This window comes from Carassius carassius, chromosome 24, assembly GCF_963082965.1.
Source record: "Carassius carassius chromosome 24, fCarCar2.1, whole genome shotgun sequence".
In the NCBI taxonomy this organism is placed as follows: Eukaryota; Metazoa; Chordata; class Actinopteri; order Cypriniformes; family Cyprinidae; genus Carassius; species Carassius carassius.
The window spans coordinates 2,497,147-2,525,128 of record NC_081778.1 but is presented as its reverse complement, the minus strand read 5'-3'; the positions used below and the strand labels follow the sequence as shown (position 1 = coordinate 2,525,128).

The window sequence follows — 27,982 nt, the reverse complement described above, 5'->3', positions numbered from 1 at the left end:
ATGAAATTTCAATTTAAAATAACTTTTTTCTGTGTGAATATGCTGATAAAATGTAATTTATTTCTGTGATGTGCAGCTGTATTTCCAGTTTTCAGTGTCACATGATCTTCAGAAATCATTCTGATATACAGTTGTAAAAACTGATGCATGTTTTTTTTGTACAGAAGTTGAAAACTTTGTAATAGAATGTTTTGTAACAATGCAAATGTCTTTGCTGTCACTTTCAGTTTAATACATCCTTGCTTTATAAAACTAATTTCTTTAAAACATAAATAAATAAACGCACTTATGATAGTGTATATTTTGTATTTAGATTCAACACTGTTTTAGTCCAAATAGCTGTGCTTTGTGGATTCACTCTGCTTGAGTTTTTACGCTAAAATGAAATAAAAGAGCATCCATTGCTGGTACCGTCATTTTTCATCCTCCCACCTGAGAACTCATATCACATTGTGTCTGAGTAAATGATGACAGGATTTTCGCTGATGCATGAACTTTTCATATGTGTAGGATGAAAGACGATGCCTGACAGGGCTGAAGTCTCCTCCTGACAGAATGGCCCTGTGCCGACTCATTCGTCCACACCTGAACCCATCCCTGCAGTCAAAGCCAGGTGACTGATCTGCTCTCACAGCAAACAGCAGATGTTCTTGATTGTTATCGCTGTGATTCTGGATGTGTGTTGGGTCTCTGTAGCCCGGCTCCTGTCCTGGACCTCAGGGCCATCATGGAGAACAGAGGTGCCACACAGATTTTTATTACATTCAGTGAATATAGTTTTAATACAAATGCTATTGATATTTCAAAAAAATTAACAGTAAACATCAATTTACAAATGGTGAATTAATAAAAAGAAATGAAGAACCACAGGCCTGTATTTTAAACCTATTGTTTTTCTGGGAATCAGATGAAGGCATAAAACAGTGGTTTTCAACCTGTGGGCCGCGGTGGTATTGCAGGTGGGCCACCAATTACTATTAAAAGAAGAAATAATATTGTTCATATATGTAAAAATGTCTGAGTCATAACATAATAAAATAATTTCATATAATTAAATAACCAAAAATAAATATTAAACTGTAACTATGCTTCCACTATTCAAACTTGCTGATTGGTTTAAGAATAAACCGCCAATTTATTTGAGATATTTTTGCTGCATATGCCTCAGAACAACAGCAGTTGTGCCAAGTGGTGTCAGCCTGAGTTATTTTCTGTTTTTTGCCAGTTCATTCAATAAAGACAGTTATCAATATAGCTTCTGAGTACTAAGTTATTAACCCAACAATAGCGGGGTCAGTTCATTTTTTTGCAGTGGGCCGCGCAAACATATGTGTTTGGTTGTGTGGGCCGCGAGTTGAAAAATGTTGGGAACCACTGACATAAGACATTAATTTAATTTATCCTAATCAAATGAAAATGTATCCACACAGTGGATGAAGGAGAAAAAGGTTGAAAAAGTTGCCCTTAGTAAATACAGCTGAATAAAACAAAAACTGTGTCTGTCTTCATTTCAGGCTACAAAGCAACAAATGATTTTTAGTTAACAATAATAACCTTGATACTAATACATTTTAACATTTAACAAGTTGTATAAATAGTATACCTTGATTGATGATTCCCTTATGCGTTAAATAACACATCTAATTATTGCTAACGATTTCATTTCAGTTTTTAGCATTAAAACGTAAAAGTCCATCAACAAATAGAATAAAAGGTGAAACATAAATGCATACATGAACAATATGGTCACTTTACATAAGGGAAATTAGTTCAAGTGTCCTAGTTTAAGGGTGGCTTTGGCAGAGCCGTTATCTTTGTCTCGTTTAGTGTTCATCAGTTGTGTTTACTCATCCAAACCTCGTGTCACTGTGTCGACAGCGGTTCAGTCCCCCACTCATATGTGCCAAAAGAGTGACTCTTAAATGTGCCGAGAGCAGCGACCCGGACAAACCAGCAGGGTGAGGAACATCTCGTTCAGTGCACAGTGTCTGTTCACTCAACGCCTGATGCAGATGACACACTGAACTGGAAACATATTCAGATCTGATCTAAATATGGTTGGCTGGATGTACTTTATCTCTCTTATCACACAACTGCTTGCCACATAAGACTTGAGTCAGGATTAGACACAAAATATTGTTCAAGATTTGGCAGACGTTTAATTTAGCTTGGCTGGACAATTTAAAGGGGTCATCGGATGCTCGTTTTCTACAAGTTGGTATGATTCTTAAGGGTCTTCATGAAAGGTCTAACACACTTTGGTTAAAATTCCTCAATGGTCGTGCATGTCTCTTTAAATGCTAATGAGCTAGTGCTGACCCCGCCCCTCTCTTCCATCAGGAGAGCAAACACAAGACGTGAACCACATCTGTTTATGGCTCACAAGTGGTCTAAATAATAGCTAGCCGTCTATGTAGAATCGGGCTGCAGACAGCTCATAACAAACTGGCCGCGTGTTTTCACATAAGGTGCCTCCCTTTGAGATGTCTTACATTTCCTCCTCTGTAGAAGCTCACTAGGTTTGGATCAGAGCTCTTGTGTGTTATTCTGGTCCTCCTTTATCTGTATGTTCCAGCAGGTGGCGCTGTGATGCTTCAGTTATGAAACAGTACATCTGCTGACATGCTGCTGTGTTTTGTGAGTTTTGGCTGATGTTACTTTTTTCCTTTGTGTTGTTTTCTCAAAGAAATGGTATGTGCTTAGATCTGCAACAAGTGAAATTACCCTGAAGTCATTCCTATATATATTTAACTAGACAGATAACCTTTTTATTTAATTGTTTTTTATTGAAAAATGCCATTCCATAATTTCCCCAGTGATCTCCTTCAAATGTGGAAATCAGTAGTTTTGAAAACACACAATGTCTTTGTATATGCATTGTGTGCAGAATTGTTAGCAATATAAAAGTAGCGTTTAAGAGAACATATTTTGGCTTTTTGGTATTTGTTGCATTGCATTGTGGCTGATTTGTGCACCGTGTTTATTATGCAAACCCAGTGTCATCTGAAGTTGAGATGATTCAGACTGTTATGTTGTGGTTTAAGAGTGGAGCGTGATGCTCTGCTCTCCAGGATGTCTAGCCGCAGGTTCTTCAGGATGTTTCTCTCTCCAGCATGTGTCGGCTGATCTGACCTGAGCCTGTGGCCAGGCGTCGCTCCGTCTCCGTGTCTGTCACATTAGCTGTCTGCTGGGCTGTGTTTATGACAAACTGTGCTGGGCTATGTTTATGGCTGTGTTTTATCCTCAAGCACAGGGCTGAATATTTATCAGCAGCGCTCCACTGCCCGGCTGTGATTGTAATCTCTTTTGATAAGGGCAAACTCTGTCACAAACACACTCATCCCTGTGTTTACAAGCGTCTGCTGAGAAGAAGGTGGCCGGTCAGACAGGCTGTAGAAACTCGCCATACATCGCTGTTCTCAGGCGGAAAGTGTTTTATTTGAGTTTTGTGTGCGTGTTGTGTATCAGTTTTTAATTTGTGCTCATTAATGGAGTCATTTCATGACTTTCAGTTCTGTGAACATTTCTGGACCGTCTCCATTCTTCTAATGATGTAAACCGAACAACGTAGTAAAATATGCAATATACTGTACAAGCACACTGCCCATTCTTTCAACCTAAAAATAACAAAGAATAATTAGCTGAATCATTAAAGGAATAGTTCGACCAAAAATAAAAATGTGCTGTAAATGTCCTCACCTTCAGGTCATCTGAGATTAGGATGAGTTTGTTTCTTCATCAGATTTGTAGAAATGTAGCATTGCATCAGTGTCTCATCAATGGATGCTCTGCAGTGAATGGGTGCCGTCAGAATGAGAGTCCAAACAGCTGATAAAAACATCACAATAATCCACACTTCTCCAGTCCATCAGTTAATGTGTTTTGAAGACGTAAGTTTTGTCTTTGTAAGAAAATATAATTAAAGTTTTTTTTAACTATAATGCATAATAACGCTTCCTCAAGTGCAAAAGTCCATCTCCTTTTGTCTCTCACATCAAAACCCAGTCACATATTTGTTTAGAGCTGTTTTGGACTGTTTTTGCTTGATCTGTGCATATTTCGCTCCTGATTCAGACAAGAAGACTTTTTAATTAGAGAAATGTGTTGATTTATTTAATGATTTATTTGTTTCTTACATGCAGCTTTTCACAACACATTAACTGATGGACTGGAGTGCTGTGGATTATTGTGATGTTTTTATCAGCTGTTTGGACTCTCATTCTGACGGCACCCATTCACTGCAGAGCATCCACTGATGAGACACTAATGCAATGCTACATTTCTCCAAACCTGAGGAAGAAACAAACTCATCTTGTATGGCCTGAGGTTGAGGACAGTTTCAGCTCATTTTTATTTTTGGGTGAACCGTTCCTTTAAGGAGCAGTAGAATGGGAACCATCTTAAATTCATATCCCTACTGCTTAAGTCAGTTGAAGCATTTGAAGCAACTTCCTTATTTCTCTTCAGAAATTGTTACTCAGCATTTGTATCAGTAAGCACTGAACCTTGTTCTCTTCTGTGTTTTTCCCATCAGCCCTTGGGTGCTGGGGGCAGTTGGCACCACCTCTACATTTGCCTCCATTGTAAAGGAGGAGAGACAACAGGAAGCCACACTGATCCGCAGCCGCGAGAAACCGCTAGCTCTCATACAGGTAACATCCTTCTTTCTTATGTGCATTTGCCATAGTGACATAGCCATACTTTTATTCCCCAAATGAAAGTCTAGTGTATGCAGTCAGATGGTCAAGACGGTGACTGTAACCTGGCATGCTGTTTTAATCAAACATGTTCTGCTTTCAAACATTTCTTCTTGGGAAAATACGTTACCATTTAAAACTTTGGGGCCAGTAAGATTTTTCAAAATAAGTGTCTTCTGCTCACCAGGACTGCATTTGTCTGATTAAAGCTACAATAAAAACTGTGAAATGTTATTGAAAATGAATGTTAAAGTGTAATGTATTTCTGTGGTGCACAGCTGTATTTTCAGCATCATTCCTCCAGTCTTCAGTGTCACATGATCTTCAGAAATCATGAAAATATGATGATTTCCTGCTCAAGAAACATTTCTGATTATCATCAGTTGAACACAGTTGTGCTGCACAATATTTTTGAGGAAACTGTGATGCATTTTATTTTTCAAAATTCTTTTGTTACATTATAAATGCCTTCACTGTCACTTTTGATCAATTTAATGCATATTTGCCAAATAAAATTATAAATTTAGCTAAAATATCTTATTTACCTCAAACTTCTGAATGGTGGTGTATATTTGAAAACATTTAGAAGAATAATGATTAAGATGTGCACACTTATGCACTTAAGGTATGAGGAAAATATTTACTGATATTGATATTACATCTGTTAAAAATTGAATTAGAACATTAAAACTTGACTGAAAGCAGTATAAAAATGTACAATTATGCAAATAAAACTTTTTCAAATGTGTTGTAAACTAGATTTTTAAAAATGTCCTTTTCCTGATGTTTATCATTTGACCCTTCTTTTCCGTTCATCTCATCTTTATCATGGATTGAAGAACTAGCTATTCAGGATCTGTTACTGCATTACAAGGCCATTAATACCCCAGAGGAGCTGGTATTGGTGGAGAGATCCACCCAAGGCCCAATCGCCATCCCGACCTGGAACACACACTGATGCTGCTGTGAGCTTACAGAGACACTCATGACTTCACGCTCATGTCTTCATCACAAGCCGTGCTCTGTTTTCATCACCTTATTCTGCAGGAGGCACACTCACCTTCTTTGACTGCTTACTTTAACTTTCTGTATGCTTTTTTCCCTGATAATTTTCTCTTAAGAAAAGACTGGAATATGAAGTGTAAACTATTTGTCAGCTTAGAGTTGCTACATGTTTTTTTATTTATTATTATACGATGCATTGGTGAGGTGAACTGCATCTCACAGCTAGATTGTGTTATGGAGAGCAAACTCACACATTGTAAATCCAGTCAGCCGTGAAAAGCAATAGAGCCTTTATTAGTTGCTCACAAGGGCTGTTTGAAGGAGCTGGTGTAAAAGAAAATCAAGTGCACAATAAAAGAAGCTGAGATTTACAAATATGCATTTTATATTTTGCTTCCTCCTGCAATTAACACCAATAACTTTCTCATTTGATGTACAATTTAATGCTAGTTTATGTTTGTCACTAGCAGAATATGATCGGTGAAAAGGAGAGATGAACACCTCAAAGTGGCATGTGATAAAGAGATGAATGTGAGCATCAGCGGTTATGTTTTGTTTTTAACTGCATCTCTTAAAGTGGTAGTTCACCCGGTTACCCAGACAGACCCCTGCCTGCATACACTTATTGCATATTAGTCTGCCAAAGGAGAAAGTATTCTAAAATAAAATAAAATATATTACAAATTAGCTTTTAATTACTCACCATTCTAGCATAACTTCAACACTATGGCTCTTTCAAGACCATATCAAATTATTTAGTACCTTGTTTTTACATTTTATGCATTGGTTCAAACACTCAAACACTCAAGTTTGCCAAACCCTTAAACCTCAAAATTGCTATGAACAGTTTTTGTCTGATTCATTCACTTCAGTTCGGTATCCTGTTGTATTTGTTCTTTTGACCAATTATTCTTTTCTGCCCTAAATGGTTGTAAAGATCTCAAATCTGCTACTCATCTGTTAGACACTAGGTGGCACTATACTAGGTACATTTGTACATTTGTTTATAATGCTGGAACCATAAGAGAGACAAATAAAAACATTTCCTGTACTCAGGCCCTACAAGAAGTTCTGATTTTGTTTATCCCTGGGACATTTATTTATTTATTTATTTATTTATATTGGTAATATAACACTATATACAGCAAATAAAAACAATGAAATTAAGAACACTTAACAAAATAAGTTTTTGACAAAATAAGAGTTTAGATTTATCAAAGCGATGTGAAGACATAAGCCAATTAAACAGTCTGGTGTTATCCATTTTGAGTGTTTGACCCTGTTTTTGCTCCATACAAAGTCCAAACATAATGAAACTTGATACACATAGAGAACAGTTCAATTTGAGGATGTGCACCAATTTGCTCCCAAATCTGCCTATAGGGGGCGTTTCAACTAAAAGCATCATTCAGGATCATTGGGACATTTTTTCCCCCTAGTCATCTCAATGGCAAAAACTGTTCCAATTTACCTGAGTTCACCCTGCATTTTTCTCTCTGTCTCATCTGCTTACCTACTAATTGACTACAATGTGATGGTTTTAATAGTTTATACACACACACACACACATACATATATATATATATATATATATATATATATAAATGAAGAGGTGGACAGGATTGTAGAAGGACTGATTTAGAATGAGCCCTGGTTGAGCACCTCTGTCTGGTTCAGCAGAGCCGTTGACTCAGTGTTTTTACAGTCGTCAGGGTCAGAGCAGAACATGTCTCCAGTGACGTGGCTTGAGTGATGTCAGCTCTCTTTCATTTGTCAAATTTGCGCTCATGCAGTCATCTCAAGCCTGTCCTAATGAATTTGATGTTTGGTGTGATTTGATTAAGCAGTCGGTCCTTTCCGGTTGAACAAAGCTGTCTCCGTACATTTGAAACAGTCATCAGAGTATGAAAAAGTAGCCGTTAGCAGAGTGATCAGATGACCGCTTCAGAAATAAGTGCATGATGGTTAAGGGTCCTAATGTGCAGTAATCAGTGTGAGCGTCCAGTTCAAGCATCTGCCAGACACGCTGTGAGGTGAATCATAATCTCTTACTTGACTGAATTAGTCAGAGAGGAGCGATGATGCCCTGATAGCTTACTGGATATAGAAGACACTTTTCAACCCTGTTATAAAAGTTGGGACACGTCTTAATAGTATTAAATATACTTCATACAATGCTAAACAGTTTTTATGGTTTTATGACTATATACGTGAATTAAACATCTAAAGTACACTACCGCTCAAAAGTTTTTTTTTACTGAATTTATTCAGTAAGGTTGCATTAAATTGATCAAAGGTAAAGACATTTATAATGTTACAAATAATAATGATAATTGTACTCCGTTTATGTATATAATATCATTTCGAGCTTAATCAGTTGTTCTGCACATTGGTCAGTGGTTTTATTAAATTATTATTATCATTACCTGAATAGTTTGCCCAAAAATGAAAATTAGCAGAAAATGTCTTCACACTCAGGTCATCCAAGATTAGGATGAGTTTGTTTCTTCATCAGGTTTGGAGAAATGTAGCATTGCATCAGTGTCTCATCAATGAATGCTCTGCAGTGAATGGGTGCCGTCAGAATGAGAGTCACAACAGCTGATAAAAACATCACAGTAATCCACAGCACTCTCCTGAAGAAGACAAAAGCTGTGTGTTTGTTAGGTGTTTTAATTTTAAATGTTTGCTTCTGTCAGAAATCAGAATCCATAAGGGTTTTACTCCAGTGAAACTTCTAAATTAGACAATTTAATAATATTATTAAATAATCTTGTAGGCAATATTATTGCTTGTGTTGTGTATGCATTTGCCATTATTTATTTTATATGCATTACATAAGCATAATAATTTAATTAAAATTGAGTCACAGTCGCTCACAAGTCACTTGCTACTTTTGATTTTACAAGGACAAGAGTTACGAAGAGACTTTTGAGTTGAGGTTTCTGGTGTAGCTGTTTACCCAGATGCCCCGGCTGCTCTGATCTCGTTTGGCAGCAGTGTGGATTATCAGATTCTTGCTAGTGAACTGATCTGAATAATTAAGGCTATGAGTGGAGAGTATTCTGAGCGTGCCCAGAACGTGCTTTACCCTTTCAGTGACATCACGATCTCCCACACGTTTGACCTCATGGGGGTTCCTCCGCGCACGTGCCGCTCAACGCTAGATCGGATTCATTACGAAAGCAGGATAGTGTGTAGTGAGAAAGAGATTTCTGAGAAGACCAGCACGTGTGGCTGGGTGAGGACTGATGATGCTGTGCTGGGAAACACTCTGCTCTTCACCAAACCTAGAAGAGATTTAGATCAGCTCCAGCAGTTTTCTCCAGGACATACCTTTGGTTAAATGGAAATTAACCAAACCTTTTATTATTGTATTTGGTTTTGCAGAAAATGAAATAATTTTATTGACGGTCTTGCTAACAAGATACCTTGAAATATCAAAAAAATCACATTCCATCAATTATCACAAAAGGTCAATTTTAAATAAAAAATTTCATCATGTTTTGTTTAGATGTTGTCATGCTACCGGTTGCTGTAATTTAACTTCTAAATATATATTTAAATGGTTTATTCACTTTGGCTTTATCCAATCAAAATGTTTCAATTAAAACATGCAAATAAAATGCTCATTCAAAGTCACAAAATGTTCTGTTTAATGCTGTCTGTGCCTATATATTGTAAATGCACTACTGTATATGTCCTGAATGATGCATTTACACTTGTCCGAGTGTCAAACACCCTCATGAAGTGGTCAGACTGCGATCATTTTTATGATCCGATTACTAAAATCACATGAAGTGACTGAATATAAATACAACAGACATGTTTATTTATCTCTAATTCGGTTTCTGCAGAGCTCATGCAACAGTGTGGGTTTCTGAAGAAATGAGAAGTTAAATTGAACTTGATTGTAAACACTGCGCTCTGTAACTAATGATTACTGGTGAAGCTTTTAATGAGGCTTATACAGACAGGCCACACATTTCACTCTCTGAACCCATAAAAGTGCATACATGAACTCCTGCTCACGCTGTTGCCTCGTGTGTTCAGCGTGTTATTTCTTCAAACAAACATCATGCTCAATCCCCTGCAGTGTCGATAGCAGCTGATAGCTGACAGCCCGTGGTGATTATTTCATGTACTGTAGAGAGTGAACAGAGCATAAACAAGAGTTCAGCAAGCAAACACATTTGCACACTTAGTTTGATTTGTGAACGTGTCAGCTGTAATCTCAGTCTTTTTGTTTATTAGGATGTGTGTGTTTCTCAGCGCAGATGTGGCCTGTCACAGTAAATGAGCTGTTTACTGCCTGAGATCCGCAGCTCTCCTCTGGACTCCGATCCGAGTCACTTATTGCATAAAACTGCAGCTCACTTTCAGATGTGCTTATGCCTCTAGAGTGGGTGAGCGGTTGGGACCATGCAAGGGATTTTTGGACATTTACCATTGCAATACCATGGTATTCTTTTGTGTTCAGAGTTGCTGCAGGTGTTAAGTCTTAATTCACCTTTCGAAAGATTAAGCCATAAAATGAAATTTTATGAAGGTAAAATGTATTTATTTATTGTTTGAGGGTCTCATCCCCCATTCATCCAAATTAACAGATTTTCTTTTTGCCAGTAGTGAGCTGAAGGGATATTTTTGTATGCCAAAAACTGCAAATTAGTTGCATTTTAATACTTCTGGTTCCATCATCCCAAAAACAATTTTTTTTATTTATTGGTTTAAATTTCTGAAATAAGATCTGTGTTGACCACAAGTTCAAGATATTGTAATAATAATAATAATAATAATAATAATTGCTTGACAGTGCTGATGTTGAAGTCATGTGACTGTAGTGTAGTTTGTTTATAGCCTACGTTTAGCTTATTCTGGTGATTGTACACTGAACAAAATTATAAACGCAACACTTTTGTTTTTGCCCCTATTTTTCATGAGCTGAACTCAAAGATCGAAGTCTTTTTCTATGTACACCAAATGCCTATTTCAACTCTATGTGAAGGAGATGTGTTGCACTGCGTGAGGCAGATGGTGCTCACACCAGATACTGACTGGTTTCGGGCATGGACATCCTGTGGGCACATGGTAAATTATCTGTGATGGGGAAAAAAGAATCCGACTGGAAGTTTGCTGAATGCCTTAAAATTGATCAGTTGTGGCCAGCTTCTCCAATTTTCCTTTTGATTTTTCCTCAGTGGAGATCATGCCAAGTGAATAATCTAAAGCACGAAATCAAACTCTGTACTAGAAGATTGTATTTGGCAATCTATCTTCTAGTCATATTAATTTGGCAATTAATATGAAAATCTTTGTGTAGTTTTTTTAAGTCAGAAACATCTTAGGTGCAATAAACAAAACACTTCACCAGTAGCGCTTGAGTGTGCGGATGAATCCAGATATGAATATGGGTCAGTGATCAGTTACAGGTTATGTGTTATTTCATTCATCTCTTCTGCTGTAGGTCTACTGGTGTTGTTCATAGGGTTTAGCCTGTGTTAACCTAAATGGGATGAAACAGATTTAAAGGGCTGGGTGAGTACAGTGACGCAGGGCTTTGTGTCCGCTGGTGAATCCTGACTGACAGCTGCCCCACTCTGTCATGAGCTGAAGACAGACGGCCCTCAGTCAGCAAAGGTTATGAAGTCTGGACGAGGCACTTGCTGGTGTTTTAAAAATGAATCCTCAGTAAACATTACAGTGGTGTGAGACTTTTTATTGGCATTGGTGATTCCATGAAGAACCGTAAACATCCTTGGAAACTTTCCATTACTAAAACAGTTCTTTATAATGGGAAAAGTTTCTTTAGATTATTGAAAAATTCATCACTTTAAGAAAAAAAGGGTAACACTTTATAAAAACATGAACAAATAATTCATAGACGATTTGTTAAATTATGTGTAAACAGTAGAAGTCTACACAACACACAAAGACTAAATATATGACCTTTGCACATTGATTATTAATGAATAATATATTTACAAATAGTTTGTGAGGTGCTTAAAACTACCAATAAAGCTATTTTTTCACAAAACTTGTAAACAGAGCATTAGGTGATACGTGAACTGAAGTTTAATATTTCAAAAGCATTGACAAGTACATTAACCAATAAGCTTTTAATCATTGCGTAATTTCTTTAAAAATCATTTGCATGATCATATGAAATGAAAGCTTAATTACATTTGTAAGCATTTTAATTTACATGATCTGTTAATCGTTAGGTAATGTTTAATAAGTTCTATAGTAAACATTAATTATCTCATATTTCTAGCTAATCTGTTAAGCATTATTTAATGCTTGTTACTGATTTATTAATGAAAGTTAATATAAAGTGTTACCAACAAAAACGTGTAAACTATGTTTATGAGGTAGAAGATCAAACCCTGAAATAAAACAGCATGAGCTTGTGCTGAGTTTTGTGTTATTGGCTAAACACTCGACTTGATAAAGACAAGCTGCAGTGCAGATGAAGCTGAAAAGTGTTCATGTGCAAACTGTTGCAGACGCAGATCGAGTCATTTGTGCTTCAAGACACTTTTCTCTCACGTCTCTAGAGGGCAATAAAAGACACCAAACCTCCTGATGTTGACCTCACATAGTCTACATCGCAACATATTGCTTGCATTATATTTCCTCTCACATGCAGATGTGCTATTGATGAATACTTGATATGAGATGAATAACATTACTGTTTTTGCACAATACATACATATCTATCTATCTATGAAATAAAGGTCACTTAAGTGAACATAAGGAGAGACACTTTCATATGTTTCTTAACACTCTTAAAGAAGTTTGTAATAATATCAAATGACCTTTTACTCTAAAGTACATTTTAAAGCATCGTTTCAATAATCTTGTTTTAAAGAGTACACTTTGATGTGTTGACTAACATAGGCCACTAAATCACATGCAAAGTGCTTTTTACTGCAGTATGCTTTCAGCATTACAGTTATAGTAAATATATAATTTAAAATCTATTAGCCTATATGTATTAAAATATATGAAATATATTCAAGTATTAATAAATTGCAACTTCATATTACAAACGTGACACATACAAAACAACATTTAGTTTACCATAAATGCTTGTCATTATTATTTCAGTATCATCATGTATCATGTTCGTGTGTGCTAAATGCCTAAATGTGAGTCACAGTGTGTAGAGAGACGAGTCGTGTGCTGGTGTGTGTGTGTGTGTGTGTGTGATAGGCGTGACCTGAGGCACACAGAAAGCTTCAGCAATGCTCTTCTGCTGTCATCCTACACACACTACACTCTCCAGCACTGCGTGCGCGCGCGGGCGGATGACGGTCCTCACAGAAGCAGACAGAGTCAGCTCAGACCTCAGCGAGTCTCCGGTTCACTGGCCCCGTGTGAAGCGCATTATGCGTCTCCTCAGCTGTCCTCGTAACATCTCCAGACAGTAGATCACTCGCGCGTGCGTGCGTATCCTCGTCCCTCCGACTCCTCCAGCAGACGCGACCATGGCTGAAGAGGACCGCGCGATCAGACGAGTTTCAGACTCAAACACGGACAGCGCGAACTTCAGCGTGCTGAGCTGGGAGCAGGTCCAGCGGCTGGACCTCATCCTGACCGAGAGCATCCCGATCCACGGCCGAGGAAACTTCCCGACGCTGCAGATGAAGCCCCGGCGGATCGTGACGGCGGTGCGGAGCCGCATGCGGGAGCAGCGCATCCATGTGCGGGACGTGCGTCTCAACGGGTCCGCCGCCAGTCACGTCCTGCACGGGGACAGCGGGCTCGGCTATAAGGACCTGGACCTCATATTCTGCGTGGACCTGAAGGGAGAGACGGAGTTCCAGATCGTCAAGAACATCGTGCTGGACTGTCTGCTGGACTTCTTACCTGATGGGGTCAATAAAGAGAAAATCACCCCACTGACCCTGAAGGTGAGTGCTAAGATTCATGATGGTGGTGGACTTTACAGATTCAAACTGTCAAGGACAAAGTTTTCTTTGCGGATTTAATCACATTTACCATTAAAAAATTGAGTCTCATAAGAGTGCCAAATGTTTCTTTTTACATTATTTTCTCGATAGAATTAAGTTATGCTCTTCTTGTACAGTAATGAATAAAAAAATCATTGCAACACTTAACATAACATGCTTTATAAATAATGGAATAGTCTTATTCATGTTATATTTATGCAAAGTTTTTTTGCCATCTTAATAATCAAAATAATTTTCAAAATAATAAGTTTCTAATTGTAAGGTTTAATATTTTACATTTATACACACATTAATGGTTTGTATTTCTGCAAGCAGAATAGTAAACAGTGACTTTACCTCAGTTTCGAGGGGCCAACATTTATTATTTATCAGTAGACCTATGAATAACCAGTTTAAACTGAATATTTAACAATAATTCATAAGAAAGTGGTGTTTAGTAAAATACTTAGCAAATATGAAGTACAGCATGTCACACTGAAGGACACAGCTGCCACTGCTTGACTTAACATGCCATGTGTTTATTTGTGATTTTTCAATCATTGTGTTATTTAAGTTCTTTCCTATAGTCTCCAGTGACATTCAGTAGAAATGCAATTAGAGTAGTTTACTGATAGGCTGGTGAAATGTTGGTTTTCTGTCAGTTAAGAGGATTGCACTAAAGCAGGTTAAAGCCGATCGAGCGTAATCAGCCTCTTAGATCTCCTGCGACAAGTAATGATGGAGAACTGATATGGCAAACAGATATGCATTTGAAAGCATTTTTATTTTAATGAAATGCTGAAACAATCCCTTGTGTTATTTTGCAGGAAGCATATGTGCAGAAGATGGTGAAAGTGTGCAATGATTCGGACCGCTGGAGTCTCATCTCTCTCTCCAACAACCGGGGCAAAAACGTGGAGCTCAAGTTCGTGGACTCCTTGCGCCGGCAGTTCGAGTTTAGCGTCGATTCTTTCCAGATTAAGCTTGACTCTCTGCTGCTTTTCTACGAGTGCTCAGAGAACCCCATGGCCAAAACGTTTCACCCCACCATCATTGGCGAGAGCGTGTACGGAGACTTCGCCACGGCGCTGGACCACTTGCGCAACAAGGTGATCTGCACGAGGAACCCAGAGGAGATCCGAGGAGGCGGCCTCCTGAAATACTGCCATCTTCTGGTCAGGGGTTTCAGAGCCGCCTCTGAGTCGGAGATGAAGTCTCTCCAGCGCTACATGTGCTCCCGCTTCTTCATCGACTTCTCGGACATCAGCGAACAGCAGCGCAAGCTGGAGTCTTATCTCCAGAACCACTTTGTGGGCTTGGAGGACCGCAAGTACGATTATCTGACGACGCTGCACGGGGTGGTGAACGAGAGCACGGTGTGTCTGATGGGACACGAGCGGAGGCAGGCCCTTGGGCTGATCGCCATGCTAGCGGTGCGCGTGTTGGCCGAGCAGAACGTCATACCCAACGTGGCCAACGTCACTTGCTATTACCAGCCTGCTCCTTATGTAGCAGATGGTAACTTCAGCAATTATTACATTGCCCAAGTCCAGCCAGTCTTTACCTGCCATCAGCAAACCTACTCCACATGGCTACCGTGCAACTGAACGCCAAAAAAGATGAGCTGAATCATTGCATTGTTGAATTTGTTTCACAATTGACCCTGATTGTGACTGTCCACTTCCCCAATGTGCAACTCTGCTTGAGTGAAATAAATGGGGTTTGTCTGTTTTCTCAAATGAGTTTGGAAGGCATCTTCTGCACTGCCTGGCCTAATTCACGGCTGATCGTGAGGTTTTACACTTACTAATCATTCTCAAGTGTGTTTCTGACTGGTTGACACGTTGAATCCCAGTCATTAGATGCATGAGAAGGGAACTGCAAGGTTTTGGAAAGCTGCAGTTGCACCCTTTAGTCCAAATGGAAACCAGTGTATCCCTAAGAACCTTTTACGAAGACTCTCTGAGTGAGGGGAAAAGTCAAAAACTACAACCCTTACAGTTTGTACAAACCAAAGATATTTAGAAAGATTTTTTTTTATATCCAGACTATCAGCTGATGTGATAGTGCTGTCTATATTTGTACATGTGAATGCATTCGAAGTGCCTAACATCAATGCAGTACGCTGAGGTGAGCAATGCAACCTCAAAATCATGAAACACGACAAAGGGAATTTAAAGCTTGTGAATGTACATGATGTGTCCTGATTTACAACCAATGTAAGTGTCATGTCTGCTTGCAGTTCAGTCTCTGTCTATTAATTGAACACTTAATTTATTGTTTCTGAGCAGCGTCCACAGCTTTGAGAAGCCATCTTTTAGTTAGGTTGACATTTGCACAGGCTTTCCAGCAGACCACATGATCCAGGTGAGAGTTGAGGGCACATGCGTGCCAGCATACGGCCCAAAAACTAAGAAAAGACCTGTTTTGCAGGAAAGAACAAAGTTTGTTTCCGGACTTTCTAGATGAAAAGTATTTGCAGAAACCTCTGATGGTGGGACGCTGTTTGCTGTAACATCCAAGCAGGGAATTCATCAGCTCCTGCTGAAGTAAAAGCAGCTGTGTTCCTGCGCTCCGCCGGCTGAACCTGACCCCGCGTTCACCCAAGTGTTAACAGTGTTAACCTGTTCTTGATTAATAGCCCTGCGGAAGGAAGCAGGAGGGGCCAAGGCATATATGTTTAGCCTTGACAAAGAGACTTGAGAGGAGAGGCAAGAGGAAAGCGAGACGCAGACGAGAGCGAGGGAAGGAGGGAGGGCTGGAGAGATGGGTGCAGCTGGTGAAGGGGCTTATCTACTGCTACAAATGTCTTCTAATCAGTACAGCTTATTTCATTACTATGGGCAATTTGGCTGAACAGACAGAAGGTTTTTATAGGACAGAGAAGCACAGATCAGTTTGCTTTACTGGAATGCAAACTTTGCAGTTGAGTTTCCAGTATTGCTCATATCACGGCATGCAGCTGAAGGTGCACTCAACTGTAGACAGTTGGGGATTATGAAGATTAAATAAGCAGAAATAAGCTTGCATTTGCAATGCATGAATGAGATTTTAAGGGGGTCATATCATACTTTTTTTTTTTTACATCAACTCATAATGTTTTAATTTCAAATTGAACTTTCAGCACCATTTTTAGTCTCTTTCTGATCTTTAGATGTAAAGGACCTCTAAAGAGTTTGGGTTTGCTGTCAGGTCCAATAAAGATTGACATACTTTTTGTGAGTTTGAGGACTTCATTGATGTGTAAATACTGTTTCTTCTGTGTGCTTTCAGAAAGTCGTGGATGTTTAGTTTAAATAAATGTTATTTTTGGACTGGGAAGCAAGTCTGTATTTCTAAAAGTTTACGTTTGTTTATATAGTGCAGGAATTCCCAAACATATTTGTCAGCCAAACTCATTTTACCTTAAATATTTACTTGAAGTAAATTTCTGAGATTTTAAGTTAATATTTTAATAATTACAATAATAATAATAATAATAAAACATTTGCATGTTCACGGTTCTCTGATGTCAGTTATGCGTTTCGTTAAATGCAGGTAAACAAAAAATCTTTTTTGAAGTGCTTTATTTTTATTTGAACAAAAATAGATGAATTGCATACATTGCTGTAGCTTGTGAATAATATTTTAATACAGCATTTCAGTCATGCCTCGATCAGGCATTGTGTTCCATAAATGAAGCTTGCATGACTGAATAGTTGTATTAAAATATGATTAACAAGCTATAGCTCTGTGTGAGTTTCATATTTGCTTAACTTTATTCCTGAACTCCTAAATTTTATGACTTACTAGTTAATAATTTATTTTGATTCAGCAATTTAATGTTAATTTATTATTAGCTTCTCACAAACCCAATTTTTGGAAATCCTGAGATAGTACATCAAAATGTTTTATCTAAAAAAATTAAGCAAAAGGTGACTCTTCATAATATGACCCCTTTAAAAACATCAGTGGATACATTACTAATAAATGCATTACTTCTATAAGACATGGTTGTTGAAGTGATTGACATCGAGCAGAATTTGCATTAATGTTAGTTTTTTACCCATGTGATTCTGTACTGATTATGATGTTCTCACAGGTCTCCTTTTTTTTAGTATTTTATATGTCTGTGGTTCTCACGCACACTCTAGTTTGTCTTAACATTTTGACGGTATCCTGTGGATTTGTTTGGCAGCGGGATGTTTGACTCGCTCTGTGAAGTCTGAGCTCCTATCTTGGCATTTTTCGATTGATGCCAAACACTTAATGTTCAAATATCTTGTAAATACATATTTTTAGGACAAACACACATTATGCTTGCTTTTCTTATTGTATTAGTGAATTTAATTGTCATTCTGCATTCTCGTTGTTCAAGCTGCTACATGTCGTTATTTTTTTTAGCTGCTGCTTTTGTGCATAAATTTGTGTTCAGTTGATCAAAGAATTGACATGCTGTCCTCAATAAAAAAGGGAAAATAAGAAAAAGAAAGAAATGTACTGAATGCAGAATGTCTTTTATTTTCTGAACACCTCTCTGCCTTTGGACCCAGTTTCCAGCACATAACATTAGAGAGTTTGATCAAAGAGCCAAGAGAGGAGAAATGTGTGGGATTTGCATGGACCAAAAAAACAAAACAAAAAAGACATTTTTGTCCAATAAATTGTGCCAAAACTGCCTTTAAAAGGATACTGTATTATGTAATTATTTTATTTTTGTATTTATTTTTTAATATATCTGCACCACTTTCAGCATCTATTTTTCCCCGAGCTAAACTTTTTATTATTATTATTATGGAAGTAAGTTATGTGACAATGTTTACATGTGCCAAAAACAGAATCCCATTACCAAACATATAACATAAAGGTCTGAAACATAGGCTAAGTAAAGAAGGAGACAATATTTACATGTGCCAAATATAGACTCACTTGGACAAACAAACATATATACTGATAGCCAACATTGCAAGTCCATTTCAGCATCTAATAAAAATGCCAAAAAAAGATGTCCTGAATAACTGGTGTACTATTTGGTTTAACTATATGGAACAACTAATAGTTAAATAATAATAATAAAATAAAATAAGTGTATGTATTATTACATACACCAATAGGGTTTCTCTTGATTTTATAATTAACTCCATCACCAGATTTATTCCAACGATGTTAAGAAGATGATGCATAATATATTACCACTGGATGCTGTTCAGCATTTAAACGTCACTGGCAGAATCAAACATAGGGAGTTCTCTGAGTTTTTCTTATGGCTGAATTACACATTTTGAATACTTACAGGTCAATGAAAAGTGAAAAGTTTGGGGTGAACTGCGTCAGAACGGTCACAGTGTGTGATTTCCACTGGTTTTACAGGAGGTCAGGCCTCGACAGCGGACACACTCAGTGAGCAATAAACATATATGTGTGTGTGAGATGACATTTGTGTAAAACCACAGTCTGCTGGACATGGATATGACATCAGCAGTCACCGAGGGCAACCAGACCTTTAGACGGGTCAACCTTTAGAACCTGCTAAAAATAGAGCCGCTATTGCTGAGTATTTCTGCCTGATTGATGAGCAGGGAACAATCATTTTGTCAAATGTAACGTCACAGGTTATGTACAGGTCAGCAGACTCAGTGTTGACATGTGCTTATGGAAACACTAGCTCTGTTCCTTGCCTACATAGGCAGCTACCTTCTAAGCATCCTTCTATCCAAGATTTTTTTTTCCATTTAGGTTTGCAGTCTGTATTGTCTCTCACTTTGCAGAGTACAATTAAATTAGAGCAGCCTTACGGTGCATTTACATATAATTTAGGGCAAGCTAAACAACCAATTTAAGGAATGAATATAAATATATACAGTCTAAGTAAGATTACCTAAAACAAGGCAAACAAAACAGGTACAGTCAAGACAATAGTGCAAAATGAGCCAGTTACTGCATAGAGCTGGTAAAAATCAGCCTGATCTCATGGCAATTCGTACATATTTTACGAGGTGGCTAATTTGTACGAATTTGTATGACCTCATTCATACAAATTCATATGATTTGTGCTAAATTGTATGTATTTTACGAGTTGCACAATTCATATGAATTTGTACGAATGATCTACATTTAACCCCGCCCCTAAACCTACCCGTCACTGGGGTCTGGACAAATCATACAAATCCGTACAAATTAGCCACCTCGTAAAATACATACAAATTGGTCGTGAGATAGCGTTGGATAAAATACAAGAGCCATATGGAGTATTGAGTATTGTATACTATTGCACAGTTGTGTCATATAACAGAAGAGTAGTAAACGTTGCGTTGTTTTGCATACAAATGGCACTAGTAGTGAACATTCAAGTATTTCACAGATCTTTCACATGTACTGCATAAGGTATTGCACACTATGGGAGAGTAGTAAAGTGCAATGAAATGTAAACACACTGAGTAATATAGAATGTAAACATATACAGAGAATGTAAACCTGTATCGGTTGTGGTATAAACGCCAGACCTGATTGGTGCATTCCTTCAGTTTGTGTCTGCCTGGCAGTGTTCAGCTCCCATATGGTACTGGGGAAGAAACTGATCTTGAGTCTATTGGTCCACAATGTGATGGACTTGAATCGTTTACCCGAGCGTCTTGTGAACTATTACTCGGTTCTTGACCATTAGGTTAGGTATAGAGAGTACTGTGTACTGCAGTGTTGGGAAGGTTACTTTGGAAATGTAATTACAAGTAATGTACAGATTACAAGTTACCCTGTTTAAAATGTAATAGTAGTGTAACTTTTTCAATTACTTTATTAAAGTAATGTAACTAATTACTTTTGAGTACTTTTTGATTACTTTTCTAAATTTGTGAAAATTAAAGAATAATAAATGAAAGCATATGCATCAACTTCAATACAGTTATCTAATAAGCATGTGACGTATTCTGTGTAATAAACTCCTGAAACATTGGTGTTTTTTTAAACTGCTGTCTCTTTGTATATGATGATAGTTTTCTCAAAATAGGTAAAATGCACATGAAGTGACAGAGCAGTTCTAGAAATTATGTTTATGTGCTCGTGTACTCCTATATTGAGATGGCAGAGGTTGAAAACACTGCGAGGTTCAGTAGGGTTTTGGTTGCACTTGGTGTGAATGACCCGGGTTCGAATCCACTGTGAGACACCAATGTGTCCCTGAGCAAGACTCTTAACCCCTAGTTGCTCCAGAGGCGTGCGACCTCTGACATATATAGCAATTGTAAGTCGCTTTGGATAAAAGCGTCAGCTAAACGAATAAATGTAAATGTAAAATGTAGGCCTATGTGTAGAAAATTAAACCATGTCTTTGCCATTAATTTACAGGAGGGGCGGACTGGGAAAAAAATTCTGAAAAATTCAAACTCATACAAACAAATTCATGGACAAAACTATTTTTTTGTATGGACCTGACATAAAAAAAAGGTTTTAATCTTTAATTTGGGGACATGCAAAATAATTAAAAGTTCTCTCCTGAACTGCACCTTCACTTCCATTTTTCTCTTCAGTCTCTTTATTTTGCCCTGTTATCCATCTCTCTCATGACTTTAATACTAAAGATTGAACAAAACTATACTTTACAATACACTACAATACTACAATATCTTTATAGAAAAATCCTAATACTGTACATGAGTCATGTTTTTCCCTTACAAAAATTAACCATGCTTCTATTAGCCTATATAAAAGTAAAATAACCTTGTTTTGTTTTTGTTTTTTTGCAAATGGATTTGTATTTATTTTTAAATAAATACATTTGTAAAATAATTTTACATTTTTGGTTACCACATTTAAACAATAGTAACCAAGTGGATTTATAGTTAAATATTAAAATGTAAATTTTCGTAAGGGTTGTGGTGTTGTCTGTCGTAGCTCCCCCTAAACCTATGAAAAAATCGGATTTTCTTTCAGCTAAATTCCTACTGTAACATTACAACAGATAATAATGATGTCCTTTATATAGTATTTTGAGTGATGACTGATGAGCAACGTGCTGCTGCTTGATTAAATAAATAAAAAACAAAGACAAAAAAGCATCTTTACAGATGAAACTGACCTGAAACCCTGAACAGTAGTTCTGCTTCTCTGTTCCAGCTGTCCACTCTATTCTTTCTTTCTTTCTTTCTTTATTTCTTTCTCTTTCTCTTTCTCTTTCTCTTTCTCTTTCTCTTTCTTTCTCTCTCTCTCTCTCTCTCTCTCTCTCATTGATTACTCGGAGTCTGATCCAAACCGTTTGGCGGAGGCGCGGAGAGCGCGCGAGTCATGACTAATAACAATTCATGACTTATTAGAGATTTAATTATCAAATGCATTTTAATTATCATATTTTGCATTTTTGGGGCTACATATTCACAGACACTAGTCGATGTCATGTTTTGATTCAAGTGTACTGACCTACTTTTGATTTAGTCATCCAAAATGTGCCATATTCCGTCCGCGTTAGGCATTCCGTTTTTATGACTGGATTCTACGAACCAGACTGTATTTCCGCATCCCGGAAATTATTAGGGCGGTATGTCTCAGAATAGTCAGTGCAATTTGGGAAAGAAATCAGTTAAATCTGTATGTGGATGTGTGTAAATATTCAAATGTAATCCCATTTGTAATCGTTAAAAATTTCATAAGTAACTGTAATTTAATTACTCATTTTTTCGTAGTAACTGTAACTAATTACAGTTACAATAATTTTGTAATTAAATTATGTAACGCCGTTACATGTAACTAGTTACTCCCCAACACTGGTGTACTGTCGTCAAAGACATTCCCTTCGTCACCTAATGTGTTTTCCAACTGTGGACTGGAGAGCCGCCGGCTATTCCATGGGACATTTTCCCATTCCTTTGCATGAGGCATTTTTTCCAAATAGAGAGGTTTATTGAACTGGAGAAACGCTGAAGGAAAGTGACTCTGTTTCCCAGAGTAAAGCCCCCGTCCCAGTGTTGGTGGCGAGGAATTACCTCCACATCCATTAACTCACCGCACTGCTGCTGACACCAAAGAAAATTCACCATCAGCCTCGTCAAAACAAACTCACATTATATAGCGCACCTTTACAGTAATGTACACATACAGTAAATCACATATGTAAGTTTAAGAGAGTTTATATGCAGAAATCATTTTAAAGGCCCCGATATACTGCAAACTTAATCGAAAAATCAACTGATATGACATAATTTTGAACAAAATCAGGCCAAAACGAAGTTCCTTTGAGTTCGTATCGGCAGTTCGAAACAGCTGACCAAAGCAAACTTTCTGGGGGAGTTTGTTTAGCTCCTAAACACCTTTGAGTTTCTATTGGCCCGTGATGTGCAATTTTTCCCCACGGTTCGTTTCTCATTCAACGGAGGTCAGGCAAGAGAGAACAATATCTCCGGCCTAGTCACTAGCAACACGAATACACTGGAGTGTCAAATAGATGAGCTCAAATATCTGCACCTGTACAATCCCTCGTGGAGAGACTTTAAATATTCAGAGAAAGCATTAATTCCTAGAAAGAAATAGCAACGAAGCCTGGTGTCGATGACCTGGAGTTATGCAAAAAGCAACGCAGAGAAACACCTGAGACAAGTTTTCCAAAGCCATGAAAAGAAAGAAATGAAAGAGTAAAGATATAACGTAGCAAGTACCAAATACATGTTTCAAATAAATGTTACACCATACTGCTACTGTTGTTCTTTCAATAAGCGAATTTACAATAAATGAAATGCCAAACGAACATACAATAATAAACCTTTGTTTTTATCAAAAGTAAATCATTACGCCACATAAAATATAAAAAGGTGTAACAATTTATCCAGTTTAATATAATTAATGAACACTAATAAAATAAAGGAACAAACTGATTCAATATTTTTTTCAATATCATGCTAAAGTTTTAAGACTATGAGCCATTCACACTTCTCATAAACGTTGGATTATGGAATGGTTCTTCTGTATTGGAAACATGATACTTGACTCTGAACTGTTGCTAATCTTTATTCTTTTGTCAATAATATTCTGATCATTGGTGCCCGTCGCACACCTAGATTGCCTACACTTCATCATTTCATCGTTGTTTCGTTTAGGGGATACACTCAAGCGTCACGAGTCATGTTTACATTAATCTACACCCCACCTCCAGCAGTGTGGGGGTGTCGAAATGTTCAAAAACAGTATACCGTCGCTCAGTCTTTTCAAACTTATTTTTGCCCCCAAATGAAGAACGAAAACGAACTTAATATGTTGATTTTCTGTCACACTTTATTTTAAGGTTCATTTCTCACTATTATCTATTAAGTAAAACTTTTGCCTCAATAAACTCATAATTACTGCTTATTAATAGTTAGTACGGTAGTTTTTAAGTTTAGGTATGGGGTAGGATTACACCTGAGTAGATTGGGGTAGATTAAGGATGTAGCATCGCAATGCAGAAAAAGGCATTAATATATGCTTTATTAATAGTAATAAAAAGCCAATATGCTAATAATGTGCATGCTAATAAGCAACAAGTTCATATTGAGAATTGGTCCCTAAACTAAAGAGTTACTGAAAACAGTTCTGTTGTTTCATATTTTTTGTGGAAACCATGATAACTAGGTTTGGGTCCCATTTGCATAATTTTGACAAAAATGTTGGTGTTTACCATCATTTGGCCTAGCAGGATTGAACATAAATGGTCCAACTATTGATCCATGGGGAACTATAGTTTCAGCAGTTTAATTTCCAACAAAAATTATGTGTTACCATCACACACATCTCACACACAACATGAAACTTTCATGTGGGAGAAACATGGCTTTATTGTAAAAACGTTGATCTGCCTCATGTGGAAAATAAATGCTATGAATATAAGAAAGGTGAGAAAGGTATGGTGCTGCAAGAAGACAAAGAATGTGTCTCAGATCTGCTATGAGTGTTTTCTTATTGTTGTGTATGAACAGACTGGGTGTAGTATAGGAAGAGAGAGAGAAGGTGATCCCTTTGTCTGTGGGATTACAGTAATTAGAGTTAACAGGTTTGCATTTAGTCACTAGCTGCAACAGAGATAATCACTCAAACATTCAGGGCAATAGAAAGTAGGGTAAACCCACAAACAGATGAGACATGGAGCTAATGAAAATCCACAGAACTAATGGTATCCGTCATTAGGATTCCCAGTAAAATATACTGCTGCTCAGACTTTGCCCTTTCATTTAATTATTTCATATTGAAGAGGTAATAGAACTGAATAGAAAAGAAAGTTTTCTAAATCTTTCAAGATGAGAGTTCTTTCTGTAACTTTCAAGCCTTTGCCCAGAAAGACTATTTATTAAAAAGGCTCATTCAGAATCTTCATATTTATGCATTGGTCCATCCAGTCGCGCAGAAATGCAGAGGAAGTAGTGGAGATACTCTTATAGCAAAATAGCAGAAGGAGAACCAGCAATAAGAGTAAAACGTATGTCAAAGCTTGTGCTGTTCGTGTGGAGTAGCTGCCACCCTGAAGTGTCCAACAAGATCTCTGATCATATCAGTCTGATCTGGACAGTTAGTGAAACAAAATACTTGACTATATCTTTAGTATTTCAGAAATAAATTAATATATGAATGATTAAAAGAAATAAAATGAAAGGCAAAATGCAAACATATTAACAAACAAATCAACAAATTTGTGTCATGGTTTTCTGAGTGGTTAAGTAGCAAATACAGGTGTAAAACATGTGTTTTGTGATCTGATCACTCATTCACATTTGGGGGAATCAGAAAAGCATATGAAAATAATAAATATTTTATTCAGAATACAACACAGATGACATATCAAATGTTTAAACTGAGAAAATGTAGCATTTTAAGGGAAAAATAAGTTGATTTTAAATTTCATGGCATCAACACATTTCAATAAAGTTGGGACAAGGCCATGTTTACCACTGTGTGGCATCCCCTCTTCTTTTTATAACAGACTCCAAACGTCTGGGGACTGCGGAGACAAGTTGCTCAAGTTTAGGAATAGGAATGTTGTCCCATTCTTGTTTAATACAGGCTTCTAGTTGCTCAACTGTCTTAGGTCTTCTTTGTCGCATCTTCCTCTTTATGATGCGCCAAATGTTTTCTATGGGTGAAAGATCTGGACTGCAGGCTGGCCATTTCAGGACCCGGATCCTACTTCTATGCAGCCATGATGTTGTAATTGATGCAGTGTGTGGCCTGGCATTGTCATTTTGGAAAATGCAAGGTCTTCCCTGAAAGAGACGACATCTGGATGGGAGCATATGTTGTTCTAGAACTTGGATATACCTTTCAGCATTGATGGTGCCTTTCCAGGTGTGTAAGCTGCCCATGCCACACGCACTCATGCAACCCCATACCATCAAAGATGCAGGCTTCTGAACTGAGCGCTGATAACAACTTGGGTTGTACTTGTCTTCTTTAGTCCGGATGACATGGCATCCCAGTTTTCCAAAAATAACTTCAAATTTTGATTCGTCTGACCACAGAACAGTTTTCCACTTTGCCACAGTCCTTTTTAAATGAGCCTTGGCCCCAAAAAAAATGCCTGCGCTTCTGGGTCATGTTTAGATATGGCTTCTTTTTTGACCTATGTTTTCTGGAAGTATTCCTGAGCCCATGTTGTGATTTCCATTACAGTAGCATTCCTGTATGTGATGCAGTGTCATCTAAGGGCCCAAAGATCACGGGCATCCAGTATGGTTTTCCAGCCTTGACCCTTACGCACAGAGATTGTTCCAGATTCCCTGAATCTTTGCATGATGTTATGCACTGTAGATGATGATAACTTCAAACTCTTTGCAATTGTTTCTCTGAGAAACTCCTTTCTGATATTGCGCCACTATTTTTCACCACAGCATTGGGGGAATTGGTGATCCTCTGCCCATCTTGACTTCTGAGAGACACTGCCACTCTGAGAGGCTCTTTTTAAACAAAATCATGTTGCCAATTGACCTAATAAGTTGCAAATTAGTACTCCAGCTGGTTCTTATATGTACATTTAACTTTTCCAGCCTCTTATTGCTACCTGTCCCAACTTTTTTGGAATGTGTAACTCTCATGAAATTCAAAATGAGCCAATATTTGGCATAACATTTTTAAAATGTCTCACTTTCAACATTTTATATGTTATCTATATTCTGTTGTGAATAAAATATGTTTATGAGATTTGTAAATTATTCCATTCCTTTTTTTAATCACGTCAAGTCAAGTCAAGTCACCTTTATTTATATACCGCTTTAAACAAAATACATTGTGTCAAAGCAACTGAACAACATTCATTAGGAAAACAGTGTGTCAATAATGCAAAATGATAGTTAAAGGCAGTTCATCATTGGATTCAGTTATGTCATCTCTGTTCAGTTTAAATAGTGTATGTGCATTAATTTACAATCAAGTCAACGATATCGCTGTAGATGAAGTGACCCCAACTAAGCAAGCCAGAGGCGACAGCAGCAAGGAACCAAAACTCCATCGGTGACAGAATGGAGAAAACCAGGCTCAGTTGGGGGGCCAGTAACAAGAAGTAGAATTGACAATTTTGGCTATTTGAAGTTTTCACAAAACTAAATAATGATCTGAGATATCATCACTTGGCTGCATAATTTCAACACTATCAACATCAATTCCATGTGACAGTATTAAATCTAGAGTATGATTTCGACAATGAGTAGGTCCTGAAACGTGTTGTCTAACCCCAATAGACTTCAGAATGTCTATAAATGCTGATCCCAATGCATCTTTTTCATTATCAACATGGATATTAAAATGACCAACTATTAAAATTTTATCTGCAGCAAGAAATAACTTGGACGTAAAATCACCAAACTCTTTAATATAGTCTGTATGGTGCCCTGGTGGTCTGTAGCCAGTACAAATATCACAGGGGATTTATCATTAACATTTGTTTCTCTGGATAATGTTATATAAAGAAACAATTCCTTCATATGAGTTATACTTGAAGCCTGCCCTCTTAGAAATCCTGAAAACGTTGTTATAAATTGAAGCAACTCCTCCCCTTTTGCCTTTTGGACGTGGCTCATGTTTATAACAGTAATATTGAGGGGTGGACTCATTTAAAATAATGTAATCATCAGGTTTTAGCCAGGTTTTTGTCAAACAGAGAACATCTAGGTTATGATCAGTGATCATATTATTTACAAAAAGTGTTTTCATAGAAAGGGATCTGATATTCAATAAGCCAAGCTTTATCATTTGTTTATCCGTATTGCATCTGTTTTTTGTTTGTTGAACCTCAATTAAATTGTTAATCTTGACTTGGTTTTTATTTTTTTATTTTCTAGTTCGGGGAACAGACACAGTCTCTATAGTGTGATATCTAGGTGAAAGAGTCTCTATGTGCTGAGA

The 27,982-nt window shown here is 37.4% G+C and overlaps 2 protein-coding genes and 1 pseudogene across 2 annotated transcripts in view; 2 read left to right on the top strand and 1 right to left on the bottom strand.

Annotated features, from left to right (window-relative positions):
• Positions 1-5,703, top strand: part of LOC132103779 (inhibitor of Bruton tyrosine kinase-like) — a 28,821-nt pseudogene extending 23,118 nt beyond the window's left edge.
• Positions 1-27,982, bottom strand: part of LOC132102717 (2-oxoisovalerate dehydrogenase subunit beta, mitochondrial-like) — a 486,592-nt gene that overhangs the window by 301,978 nt on the left and 156,632 nt on the right. The gene's annotated exons all lie outside the window — the stretch shown is intronic.
• LOC132102712 (terminal nucleotidyltransferase 5A-like) lies at positions 12,939-18,133 on the top strand. The gene is made up of 2 exons (XM_059507332.1): positions 12,939-13,615; positions 14,482-18,133. The coding sequence occupies exons 1-2, from the start codon at positions 13,190-13,192 to the stop codon at positions 15,259-15,261; spliced, it is 1,206 nt and encodes a 401-aa protein (XP_059363315.1). The 5' UTR covers positions 12,939-13,189; the 3' UTR covers positions 15,262-18,133.